This window comes from Mizuhopecten yessoensis, unplaced genomic scaffold (assembly GCF_002113885.1).
Source record: "Mizuhopecten yessoensis strain PY_sf001 unplaced genomic scaffold, ASM211388v2 scaffold7473, whole genome shotgun sequence".
NCBI classification, from domain to species: Eukaryota; Metazoa; Mollusca; class Bivalvia; order Pectinida; family Pectinidae; genus Mizuhopecten; species Mizuhopecten yessoensis.
The window spans coordinates 2586861-2600846 of record NW_018407065.1 but is presented as its reverse complement, the minus strand read 5'-3'; the positions used below and the strand labels follow the sequence as shown (position 1 = coordinate 2600846).

The 13986-nt window shown below is 36.0% G+C and overlaps 1 protein-coding gene and 1 long non-coding RNA gene across 2 annotated transcripts in view; both read left to right on the top strand.

Moving 5' to 3' along the window:
* Positions 1–805: 805 nt before the first annotated feature.
* LOC110453658 (origin recognition complex subunit 6-like) lies at positions 806–11008 on the top strand. The gene is made up of 7 exons (XM_021502700.1): positions 806–973; positions 5572–5710; positions 5977–6140; positions 6719–6808; positions 7761–7873; positions 9597–9677; positions 10339–11008. The coding sequence occupies exons 1-7, from the start codon at positions 909–911 to the stop codon at positions 10491–10493; spliced, it is 807 nt and encodes a 268-aa protein (XP_021358375.1). The 5' UTR covers positions 806–908; the 3' UTR covers positions 10494–11008.
* Positions 11009–12946: 1938 nt separating this feature from the next.
* LOC110453636 overlaps positions 12947–13986 on the top strand; it is a 2558-nt gene continuing 1518 nt past the window's right edge. Inside the window, exon 1 of the long non-coding RNA XR_002463299.1 lies at positions 12947–13959. This is a non-coding gene — a long non-coding RNA (uncharacterized LOC110453636). The remainder of the gene's footprint in view (positions 13960–13986) is intronic.

The following is a 13986-nucleotide window of genomic DNA, read 5'->3' as shown; positions in this document are numbered from 1 at the left end:
TTGCTGGTAGTTTCAACAGATGGAGCCAACAAATTTTGCGAGGGATTTTTTTTAGTGCAATATAATATTTAATGAGAATATTTTGCTATGACTGCTTAAATATTCAGGTGAGCGATACAGGCCCTCTTGGGCCTCTTGTTTCACGGTTGACTGCGGCGTACAAGTTTTACCCCCTTGAAATACACATTATCGTCGATCTCTAAATTATTAGATGATAAATAGACATTTTTGTAACTGCCACATTTAGAAAATAATGTTTGAAATTATTGTATAATTTTATAAAAAAATATAAACGATCCGCGTTAATGAGATATTAAAATATCTCTATATTCCCGGGACGGGGTTTGGGACGGGAGCGGGAGCGGCGTACAAGATTTACCTACCACCGAAACTAATTGCTCTATAATGGAATAGAGACGATGAAAAGTTCCGGATTATTACAAAATCGATTGCTTTAAAAAATATCATTTAATGCAATGCTAACTAAAATTAGCTTCATTTTATAAAGGGTATGGTCTGTATCAGGAGTAATTCATTACTATTTTGTATATGATGTCACGGTGTCACATTCTAGAATGATAATTATTTTTTATTGTCAAAATATTATATTTAGTTCAGCATCAATGATCCGTACATATAAGATATTTATATAATGTAATAGATGAAATTGTGTTATTGTACTTTTGTACAAGAAAAGGGCATGTTCTCTTTTATGTACGCCAAAGAAAGTCAGGCTGTTTCCATTTTATATCCGTCAACCTTTTCTCTATTTATAATTGCTTTCTTGTTGAACAGCACGCTTCCCTACTATCAGTGTGTGATCGCCTGACACAAACGTTCCAGCGGGCCAGAGCTACAACATAAAACAACACCGCGGGAAAGTTGACAAAATTTCAACGACAACAAACATGAGTAAACAGCCGATAAATGTGATGTCGTCAAAGCTGGGTATTTCGTCGCTCAGAACGATAGAGTAAGCTTATGTACAGGATATCTGTCAACCAGTTCGTATGCTGTGAACATTTTTTTCTTGAGAACTTTGACTTTTGATCTTTTTAGGATGTGGCATGTACAAGTATCGATAGCATACTGACTATTAAAACTATTCATTTTGCAGGGATTTGATTATTATAAACAATGATTAATGTAGGCGTGTTTGAAAGCTTCATGGGTTGCATAGGGGATAATATGTGCCTTTAAGTCATCTACTGTAGTATCTTTTTATTGTAAAGCTGTAACCAGGAGAAGGTTCTATTGATTGTGTGTAGGAAGATTTCTTTAACATGTGTCTGTCATTGGTTGCAAGTACTTGTATGTGTTTTCTAGAACATGTACAGTACGCATCCATTATTTGCAGACGACTTGACAAAAGATCAACAACAAAGATGATAGACAAACTAGCATCAGCAGGGTGGGTGTGGGGGGGATTAATTTTGAAAAAGAGAAATTTTTGCACTTATCTAAAACTAGTAAATTAGAATTGCCATATCGGTTCTTCTTGTATACTACCTTCTGTCAGCAAAAAAATATAGAACTTCCTTTTTGCTGAGATTGGGACAAATCTACTTCTAGTCTACTGCCGAGCAGAGCGAGTATATTTTTTTTTCTGAAGATGTAATACGTTTGGTTTGGTTTAGTATTGTAACGAGCGCGCGTCCGGTGCCCACGTCTCACCGGCCGCCGTCGAAGAAGTATGGGGTTCTTGTTTCACCAATATAGTGTGCTTCCTGGATCCTGGATTATCACGGTCGAATATGTTATATCTCCTCTATGTCAGGTCCGAGAACAATGGTCAGAAATAGTCTAGCAGTCTAATTTACTATGCGAAAACTCTAAATATCAACCAAGAGCCCAATTGACAGGTACAAATATAATTTATTAAAGGAACAAGTTAAATAACAATGTATCTTTACAGAGTACAGATCAGTATAATATTACAATACAAACAAGGCATCAACACAGGTTCTTGCACCAGACAATAACAAAGGTGATTGACAAATTGTACACAACTATTCCCAAATTATACACTAATTGACTGTATTTCCTGTACCAATCTCCCACTAATCACCAGAGCCTAATATTCTAAGTCACCTAAATTATAATCTGATATGCAGACCAGCAAAAATACAAGATAGCTTCAACTATTAAGATAATTTGTAATAATATGACAATACAGCTATAAATAGCCAAATACCGGGATATCCCCTTATATTCGATGACTGTGTCTATAAATAGAACTATAAATGACGTAAGCAGTAAAGCCTAAACCCAAAGTATGAGAGATTCCTAAGTCTGACCTGTTCAGAGGCGACCGTCTGCCAGCGAAGACAGTGATGAACTAAAGAAAAAGGTCTGATCCGACCTGTATTTATAACCTTCCAAATATTACTACTCAGGAGAGGTCTGGTGATCAGACGGGAGAGGTCCGGGGACACTTTCTCATAGGATTGCATGTAAAAGTAATAAAACCTTATCACACACGGCCTCTCATAATATCCGCTCAAACAATAAGTGCTTTACGTTAAAATAATGCTACAGAGTATAAAAATACATGTAAAACTACTATTTAATGCCGCTAAGGTTACGGATTAAAAATATACCAAGTTTAGGGAATTCCCTTCGGTAGTGACGTCAGACGCCGGTAAGAGTTATCGAAACGCTTGAGAGGTCGCCGAGAGAGGTCCGAGAGGCCTCTCCGACTGACTAAACATCTAAGACGTCGTTAAAAGACATAACCAGTATCCAAAAAGGTTAGCATACTCTTTTAAATATCATAATTACTTAATGTCCATCAATCTACAGTGACTTACAACCCTAGGAAGTTAAAGAATCAATGTAAGTAGTTTTGAGCATCTCGCATAGTCAGCTTCCAAAATGGCGGTCTTGAGAGGTGTTTGAGATGCTAACGAGTGGTCGATTTAACACGAAATTAGCAGGGAAGTTATAAATCATTTCTACAATGTTCTGTAGTTGTAATTTGAATAATCAACCTTTAAAACTTATGTACAAACACATTTTGGACTAATAAATGGACATTGGTGTTATTTATGTAGTGAAAACCCGTCACACAGGCGTACGGCAATATGTAAACAAATCGGCTGCAGGGCCGAAACAGCGGTGGTTGAAATCACCCATTTATACGGGGCTGACACGTTACAGTATTGTTAAACGTCCTATCAACATCAATGGTCATTTAAGGACGACCTTCCCTGTACATGTGCAAGATGTATGCGTGTGTGTTTTGGTAGGCTGATATATGTTCATGTTTGTTTCCTTGCAATTGTGATAGTGCGGAACTGATGCCAGCTTTATATTGCTACCTCACTGAAACATACTGCCGAAGACACCTAGCAGGGCACCCCACCCGGTCACATTATACTGACAACGGGCAAACCAGTCGTCCCACTCCTAAATTGCCGAGCGTTAAGCAGGAGTAGAAACTACCATTTTTACCGACTCTGGTATGTCTCGGCCAGGGGACAGAACCCAAAGCCTTCCTCACAGGGGCGAACGCTCAACTAAAGGCCAAAAGTGAGGCATTGTCAAGGGAGACATTAGGAAGAAGAAAGTTGTGTAGAAGAAAGAGATAAGATAAGATATTTTATCACGTAGAGTATTTATATTTTATGATGGCCGAGCGAATCAAATGTTAACAAATTCTGTAAGAAAATGGTAAAAATGTAGATTTTTGGTTAAAATGTTGATATTTATGTCTGGCCCTTAAAATGGTCACTTGTCAAAGTTTAGGGGGAGGGATGGCTTTTCTCTAGATTCAGCTGCTAACATTGGTTATTAATCACCTGATGAAGTGATTCTAAGGAGGGTACTTCATTATCTTTAACAATTTTGAAATTTATATTTTTTAATTGGTAAAATAAATCACTCCTGGTGACCATGTGTACCTGAAACCACAGGTGAAAATACAGATATCTCTATCTCACTTTTCACTATTTTCACTTTTTATCAATGATTTTGAAATATCCTTTATTGAAAACGGTGCAACATATTACGACTTTGGTGAGTTAAGTTTGTTTCTGTTAATGTACGCAGATGATTTGGTTATTTTTTCGGAATCTGTACAGGGTCTGCAGACTCATCTTGATGGAGTTTAACTGTAAATACAGAAAAAACAAAAATTGTAGTTTTTAGAAAAGGTGGAAGATTACATAATGATGAAAAATGGTATTACAATGGAAGTAAAGTCGACTGTGTGGATCAATTTCCTTACCTAGGTGTTATTCTAAATTGCAATAATAAATTCACTTGTATCCAAAAACAATTAGCTATCCAAGGACGAAAAGCCATGTTTGTATTATTTTCAAAATGTTCATCATTAAACTTAAATGTAAAAACTATGCTACACCGTTTCAATACACATGTAAGCAGTATCCTTTTTTATGCAAGTGAAATTTGGTGTATGGACAAAGCTCCAGAGATTGAACATGAACATTTACATTTTTGAAAGAAATTACTAAAAGTGAAGAAATCGGCCAATAACAACATGGTATACCTTGAATTGGGACGATTACCTCTAGTTTGAAATTAGAATGATGAAATATTGGTTTAAGATCTTATAATCTGAACATTGTATCATATCCACTTCCTATAAAAAAAAATTAAAATGTTGTAGTAAAAATGATTTCAACTGGGCTAAAGCAGTAACAGATGAATTGAATAATCTAGGTCTTAGTGATGTTTGGTTAAATCCATGTATTTCTCAGCAAAATGTGTTATTACCATTGATAAAACAAGGAATTTCTGAAGGACCTCAGTGGAAAACTCTCCAAAATGTTTATTGTATAAAAATATCATTGATTTTGGAGAATCCTTAAAATTTTACCTCACAAAATATGTACCAATGAAATATCGCATTTGTTTAACTCGAATCCGTACATCTACACATTCTTTGGCTTTATAAGTTGGAAGGTATAATAATATTTTAAAAAGTGGGGGAAACGAGAACAAGCCCCTAGAGTCAGTCCGGTGAGCCTAGCTAGACCACTGACCTGACTGGAGACCCTCCGAATATATAGACAATGGAGGATTGACCCCCTATTGTTGAGAGTATAAATAGGCCCTAAGCTAGTGGACTCTTTGTTTGGGCAACACCCGTAGGCATATATAGATATTCAAACTGCTGGCAAAGAGAAGCCATAGAACATCATAGTTCAAGGTATGTTTGATATAAAAAAGAAATCCCATATGAAATAGAGGGAAATCTTCAAAAACCTTGGTCCAGATAGTTTTTGGACACAGAAAAAAGGGTGTTGCCCGGGCAAATAGCTATATATAGGACAACCCACCTGGGTCCGCCACTGATTACACTATAGCAGATGGGAAGAGGACTGACTCATGAAACTCGATCCAGACAAATTGCAATATGCATATTTTCACAATTTCACCAAAATATACTGAAATCAAACAGTAATAAACACTCCATTACCATACACAAGAATCAGCAAATTCAAGTACATGCCAAGGACTTGCACTACATGGATCTTCATACTCTACATTTACATTTTACATTTTACAGGAAAGCAGTGTTCTGAAATGACATTTTTATGTTTTCAGAAAGGCCAAGGAGTTGCAGCAGCTGATGGATGTACGTGTTGGCAGTGGATCATTGGCTGCTCTTGGTATCACAGGATCCTGCCCCCTCATCATGTGCCTGGACCTGGCAGCCTCGGCTACCGGCCAGACTCTCACCAAGGTCTGATCCACTGGTACCTTAATGTTGTTAGACTTTTGAACAGCACTATGATAAAGTCCGAAAGAGAGAAAAGCAGTTCCGTTATTACCTAAAATGAAAAAATGATTTAATGCAAAAAATAACAATTAATTTGCCTGGCCTGACTGTATTCATGTTAATAAAACATGTCAGTGAAACATTTTCTAACCTGTCTTTCTCCAGATTTCATCATATACTTGAGTTTTGAGGAGGAGTTGTACATGAAACCATTTATTTGTTTACTACAGACAGAAGCCATTCGACTGTCCGGTGTCAACAAGAAGGTGTATGCCAATGGTCTGAGGGCGCTGGAGAGTATGTTGGAGCTTGAGGTGAAACAGACCATCAAAGACTTGGCGGTACAGTTTGGCTGCTCAGGGGCAGTAACTCTAGCTGAACAGGCCCTTCAGAGGTAAAATTTCTGTTGACTAGGGAAACATCTGGACTGTAGTTCATCATAATTATGTAATTTGGGTAAAACTGTACATTTTATACTAAGTCATATGCAATGTGTCTTTCATTAGATAATGAAGTTTAACAACTTACTTATTTGTGCAAATAGTCAGCTGTTGCATCCAGATATCAAAGTGTAGGAAATGTGATTAAAAACCAACAGATATTATCGCCATCCATGTTTCTTGTTTATTTTGTACAAAATTTGTTGTGGGTTGTTTATAAAAGATTGACAAGAGTCAAGTTGGGTCAGTGAGTATGTCTAGTGCTTCAAGTCTAAAGCTGTATGTGTACAATAATTTGATAATAATGTTACATTTTCTGACCACCTCCTGAAATCCTTGGAAGAACAAATAAATCCACCACTAACTGACTTTTCAGTTAAGATTTAATCAGTCTACCATCAGTCATTTCAACATAAATGTCACTGTCTTCAATTTGTTGTGTTAAATTTACTATTGTTCCCTGGGAGCATCTAGTTTCTTGAACTGTTGGCGACAATTTTTACATGTATCCATGTATGTCCATGTGTTACAGATATGAACAAAGTCACAACAGTAAATCTTGTACACAGATGGACTTCTCTGCCCCTATGTTCCAAGCCTCGGCTCTGTATGCTGCATGCAGGTAACTGTTTTAAGTAGGATGAGTGTAATGTAATTAAGGTTATATGCTACCTAACACTTTTGCTATGAATTGGTACTGGACTTATCTTCCTTAAAATGCAAACTGTCGAATTTGAAATTTTCTCTCCTAGTTTCTTTTGACAATTTTGCCTTGAATACATTTGATGGTGATTGAATTCAATGCTAGCTGAAACAATATATACATGTATGTAGTTAGCAGTGGTTGAACTCAACTTGTAGGTTTTCCTTCTATATACCCTTCTCCTGCAAAGCTGTAGTCTTTATTTGTTTGTGGTCACCAATTTGTATCTTGTGAAGTTCTAGCTGTTGTATATCCTTTGCGTTATATTGAAAAAAGGGACTTCCTTCGACAAATAGAATGGGATTGTGATCCGATTGCCATTGCATTAGAACTATATATAGGACTGAAATTTCTTGCATACTAGACTGAGATATCCGCATTTCCAGCGGTGCTGGAGTATTCTATACGACCCACGAGTCTAGATCGCTTACACGCGCAGACTGGCAGGGGAATTATAGTGACCTTTCGGGGTCATTTTATGACTTGTTGGGGTCGGTCAGGGTCATTGACGTTACTGACGATTGCCATCCAGGCTTCATATGCAAATGAGAAATGTGCGGACACTTTACAACTTAACTAGAAGAACAGCTGTTTTTGCGGGTTTAAGGTAATAAGCAAGAAATAGAATCCATCCCTGATGTGAGGTATGGACAAGGTTGTTCAAACCCAAGGGATAAAATATTGAGCAGGAGACCCGAGGCTGTGCCGAGGGTCTTTTGCTCAATATTTTATCCCGAGGGTTAGAATAACCTTGTCCATACCTCACATCAGGGATGTATTCTGTTAATATCCAACAACAAATTCAACAAAAACATTATCTAAAACTAAATGTATTAACTTATTCTTTTATTTATTTGGAACATGTTTTTAGGAAACTGAAGACAAAAGTTGACAGAAAAAAAATTGTGGAAGTGTGTAGTATCAAGCGTACAACATTTGACCGCCTGGTGGCAGACCTGGAAAAACAAGTGGAGACAATCATCGGTAATTACCTTGATATTATTATTTAAGGGAAGCATTGGTTATAAGGCCAAAAATGTGGTTTGTTGCTTGCAGCTCACTTGATATTAGTGAAGGTAGATGGGGATATTGTTTCATTCATTTTTTTTACAAAGGTTTTGTAAAAAAAAAAAAAAAAGGAGTCGTGTTTACGACTGTAACAGCAATTATATGAAATTATTTAAACATTATTTATGTGATCAGGACTCAGGTTAGAAATTCAAAACCATTAGGCACTGTGCCTAGTGTCAGAAAAAATCCACTAGGCACTAAGGAAATTTTACTGTGTGCATGTCTGCATGAAAGTATGAATAGGGCATATTTTCATTTACTTATTGTTTCTCTTTTCATGATGACTTCCCATGCACAAAATAAGAGTGCATTTATTCATAAAAAAAATGAAATGATCTATCATTGTCGTCAATGTCAGTGATTTTTTCTGAACCCTTGCCAAAAGAAATGAACATAAATTATTTGCTACTAGATTTTCCAATTGAAATTTGAAAGGACCAAATAAGGTGGAAAATAACACTCTTTTTTCACAGGAAACGGGTCCTTAAGAGATCTTAAAGGGAGATAATCATAAGGGAGGCAATCACAGGGATTTCATTGATACATGATTCATGGCAAGGTTAGAATTGATACTGTACACGATTCATAGCAAGGTTAGAATTGATACTGTACACGATTCATAGCAGAGTTATAATTGATACTGTACACGATTCATAGCAAGGTTAGAATTGATACTGTACACGATTCATAGCAGAGTTTAAATTGATACTGTACACGATTCATAGCAAGGTTAGAATTGATACTGTACACGATTCATAGCAAGGTTAGAATTGATACTGTACACGATTCATAGCAAGGTTAGAATTGATACTGTACACGATTCATAGCAAGGTTAGAATTGATACTGTACACGATTCATAGCAAGGTTAGAATTGATACTGTACACGATTCATAGCAAGGTTAGAATTGATACTGTACACGATTCATAGCAAGGTTAGAATTGATACTGTACACGATTCATAGCAAGGTTAGAATTGATACTGTACACGATTCATAGCAAGGTTAGAATTGATACTGTACACGATTCATAGCAAGGTTAGAATTGATACTGTACACGATTCATAGCAAGGTTAGAATTGATACTGTACACGATTCATAGCAAGGTTAGAATTGATACTGTACACGATTCATAGCAAGGTTAGAATTGATACTGTACACGATTCATAGCAAGGTTAGAATTGATACTGTACACGATTTAAGCAGGGTTAAAATTGATACTGTACACGATTCATAGCAAGGTTAGAATTGATACTGTACACGATTCATAGCAGAGTTAAAATTGATACTGTTCACGATTCATAGCAAGGTTAGAATTGATACTGTTCACGATTCATAGCAAGGTTAGAATTGCAGATCATTTTTCATCTTGTCATAGCAACTTCATTACAGATGAAACTGTATTTAATTTAAAAGCCAAAAAACAAAAAAAATGAATCCTAAGCTTCATGCTGTAGTATAACTAGCCATAGGAAATCATATCAATACAATTTTGGGCAAGAATTAGTAGATTGAATAAGACTTGCTATCTGAACATTTAGAGTTTTTGTAAATGAAGAATTGCAGAGACCTTATATTATTAACCAAAGATTCATTCAGTTCTGTTCATTCAGTTTTTTGTTTGTTTTTCATTTATTAGGTGAACAAGGCAAGGTAAAATCAACAGCTATTAAGAAACGACCAAAGTCATTAATGGATGATGTTGAGCGTCACATGCAAGGTAAATATATATACCTGATATATGAAATTTGGGGAAAACATGTCTTCCCTATGATAACATTTTGTATTTGCATTATCAGTATTCAACAAGAAGAGTTGTAACAGTTTTAAGTCTCCGTTACCTGTGGAAGCTTAACATCATAAGAGGCTGGTACAGTTCATAGTTTTAGATGGTCCTTGAATTACAAGAAGCCTAGCAGCTAAGTTCTTATATCCTCACTTCCAATCAGCACAGATAGCTTTAGGTAACAGCCATAATACCTTGGAGGCACGGTAGTCTAGTGGTAGGACGCTGGGTTCGTGACCAAAGGGTTGCAGGTTCGAGTCACGTCACGGCACTGTGTTATATCTTTGAACAAGATACTTTACTCCGCTTGTTCTAGTCTACTCAGCTGTAAATGTGTACGTGGTTGGGCAGCGCTAGCTGAATGCTAGCTGTGAGCACCGAAATAGCAGCACCAGCTGGGAGTTGAGAAAGATATTGCCTGGTTGCAAAGTCTCAATAACCATGGATAATAACTAGTGAACTGCTTTGAGACAACCTAAGTTAAAGCAGTTTATAGGGAGTATTAAGAACCTCAAATTATTTTTATTAATACCTGGCACATAGAGGTTGAGATTGGTGTCATTCTTTATAAAAAAACAAACCTTTACTTTTGCAGAGGAGGAAAGCAAGCGAGCAAAGACAGATAATTCAGAGGAAAGTGGTGGAAATGTTGATTATAAAGACTGGAAAAAGAGAATCCTGGAAAAGGCTTTAAAAGCTAAAAAGGAAGCTAAGGCAGAAAAAGACACAAGTAATACTGCAGATTCCTGATAAACGTCAAAGATGTGTGGATTGGTGGAGTAATGGACATGTTTGATTGGTTATTCCTCGTCAATAAACCTTGTGTTACCTGTATATCTCTGGAGTTGGGGCTATATATGTGGATCTCAGTTTCGGCAGAGTTACTAACAGCTTTGGTTGAGAATTACTTTTAAAAAACCTTTATTTACCCGCATGTATCGTTGGAGTTAAAGCTGTATGTGTGAATCTGTGATATTTGCAGAGTTACGGAAACCTTTCATTCAGATTTGCTCCTCAGAACTCTTGTGTTACTGGTATATGTCTCTGGAGTAAAAGCTGCATGCTACCTAACTGTGATAAGTATCTCCACTTCAAAAAGAGCTCTACACTGTACAAGGTCTTTCGTTATAGTACAAGGTTAATTAATTTTAATAAAGTTAACAGGAATAAATACATTGATAAACACAGTAACACTGCTTGTTCTGAGATAATGTATTGGTTAACAAATATGAATAAAATTAGGGAGATAGCTCTCAAATTACACAGCTGGCTGCCTTTTTATCGTGTTCCAAACCGATGTACCTGTACAAGAGTTGTTCATATATGAAAAAGGGAAGGACCTAGTGATTTGATGTTTCTATCTGGCGAGCCTTGACAAAGGCTTTCAAGGCCTGCATTAACATTTGCAGGTCCGTCAATGTCAGGTTTGTGCATTTTAGAAATAGACAAACCCGTTGGTCCACATACATTAACAGGCTCCATGTTTTAAAGATTATCTAGAATTTGGTAAAGTCCTTAATACCATTTTGTTTCTATAAATACACACTGGTATATGTATAAATAGAGAACTTTGAAAGATATTCACTCTTTTCATGTAATGGAAACAATTGCCAGTGAGTAAAAGCAGTATATTCAGCGGGACCAAAATCCCCATTGAACTGGCTGACAATAGGAGTTATTTCCCTTTATAACAGGTAAATTATATTTCGTTATACTGACTTAAGGTAATAGGATTGTGTCACCATTTCTCAGTAGAATTTCTTCAAATTTTGTAGTTATATTGCTTTAAAGTAAAGAAACTTTTCTGCCACAAAAAAAAATATAGGTTGTCAGAATTTTTAGGATTTTAAATGGAAATTTATGTAAAAAGGAGTGAATTTTGAAGAAAAAAATGAAAGACACAATATTTTTACAAAATAATGTCAATAAAAATGATACTGACATATATTAGTATTGCATTAATGTATATCAATTTAATAAATGCTGAAATTGTGTAAAATTAATTCTCTATACACGATATAAAAATTGACATTTTATTATAAAACCATATACACATAGAAATTGCAGGTAAGAGTTATCGTTTTTGAAAAACTTCACAGTAGTGAAATAGGTAGCCGGGTTCCTGAAGTACAGAAAATGGACACATGTGACTCATTGATAAAAAAAACCCTGAATTAATGCCTGGATTGCCATGAAATACTTTCATATTGAGAGAACACACTGTTCTGTCAATAATAAACATACAATATTCATCAGTTTAATATTAAACATTAGAATTTGCAGAAATTGTGATACTGTCTCCCTACATTGGATTTTCAACTAGGGATGTGCTTCCTGTTTCCGTTTATCAATACACTCCAATGACCTTAAGCACAATATGAATGCTATGTTGCAATGTTTATTTGACAATATGGCAGAGAAGTATAAGATTCAATCATGTCCTGTGTTAACAGTCATCATAAGATTTTTGTATGTCCAGGAATTATAGAAAGCTTTATTTGGGACAAACATAAACAGATAGATATGTTAGGAAAAATAAGGAGCATTAAAAAGGTCACAATTCCATGGTGTCCGATAAGATTTTTGAAGATGTCACTTGATTGGAGAGAGTAAATGTTATCGGAACATGTTGTCGGATAAGATTTTTTCAATGTGTCACATTTGTGAGTGTAAACAGTCACCAGAAAGTGTTCATCAAATCCTATACTAAAGTGTACTATAGAGTATAGAATTTGATTTGAATCAGTTTTATATTAAGGCAATATCTTTAGTATGTCATACATATACAGTCATGGTACACATATATATCATATATGAAATCATTGTATAGATTTGAATATATAACAAATATAGAATCTTTAGGACTGTTTTGTAATTATATTATGTAAGTTATTATAAGTGTGTTTGCAGAGCTATATTATAATGTTTTGTCCATGCATTTCCAGATTCTAAAAAAACCATGAAATATTTCAATCCCGATTATGTGTGGATGATTTAACTGAAAGTTAAGCTATGCTGTCCCAGGGATCAACGTGCACATCTTAAGGAAATGTCTTCTTGAATTTTTGTAAATTCTTCATATCATATATCATTAATCAAAGGAAATTGTGATTTTAAGTGAAACATGACATTAAACTATTCAGGAAGTTAAGAAGTTAAGGAAGATTATACATTTATTGCCCTTATTGTAGGGAAACCCGAGGTTAATCCTGTTTGATAAGGGCATCCGAGGTTAATCCTGTTTGATAATGGTGTCCGAGGTTAATCCTGTTTGATAAGGGTGTCCGATGTTAATCATGTTTGATAAGGGTGTCCAAGGTTAATCATGTTTGATAATGGTGTCCGATGTTAATCATGTTTGATAAGGGTGTCCGATGTTAATCCTGTTTGATAAGGGTGTCCGAGGTTAATCATGTTTGATAATGGTGTCCCAGGTTAATCCTGTTTGATAAGGTGTCCGATGTTAATCATGTTTCATAATGGTGTCCGAGGTTAATCATGTTTGATAAGGGTGTCCGAGGTTAATCCTGTTTGATAAGGGGGTCCGAGGTTAATCATGTTTGATAAGGGCGGCCGAGGTTAATCATGTTTGATAAGGGAGTCCGAGGTTAATCATGTTTGATAAGGGCGGCCGAGGTTAATCATGTTTGATAAGTGTGTCCGATGTTAATCATGTTTGATAAGGGTGTCCGATGTTAATCATGTTTGATAAGGGTGTCCGAGGTTAATCATGTTTGATAAGGGTGTCCGAGGTTAATTATGTTTGATAATGGTGTCCGAGGTTAATCATGTTTGATAATGGTGTCCCAGGTTAATTATGTTTGATAATGGTGTCCCAGGTTAATCATGTTTGATAAGGGCGTCCGATGTTAATCATGTTTGATAAGGGTGTCCAAGGCTAATCATGTTTGATAATGGTGTCCCAGGTTAATTATGTTTGATAATGGTGTCCCAGGTTAATTATGTTTGATAAGGGTGTCCGAGGTTAATCATGTTTGATAAGGGTGTCCGAGGTTAATCATGTTTGATAAGGGTGTCCGGGGTTAATCCTGTTTGATAAGGGCGTCCGAGGTTAATTATGTTTGATAAGGGTGTCCGAGGTTAATTATGTTTGATAAGGGTGTCCGATGTTAATCCTGTTTGATAATGGTGTCCGAGGTTAATCATGTTTGATAAGGGTGTCCGAGGTTAATCATGTTTGATAAGGGTGTCCGAGGTTAATCATGTTTGATAAGGGTGTCCG

Bases quoted from the DNA above. Each gene is read 5' to 3' on its own strand.
- LOC110453658 (XM_021502700.1), top strand. From the start codon at position 909: ATGAGTAAACAGCCGATAAATGTGATGTCGTCAAAGCTGGGTATTTCG. The intron at 6,141-6,718 runs GTAAAATTTCTG...CATGTGTTACAG, and splicing joins GCTGAACAGGCCCTTCAGAG to ATATGAACAAAGTCACAACA. The intron at 9,678-10,338 runs GTAAATATATAT...TTACTTTTGCAG, and splicing joins TGTTGAGCGTCACATGCAAG to AGGAGGAAAGCAAGCGAGCA.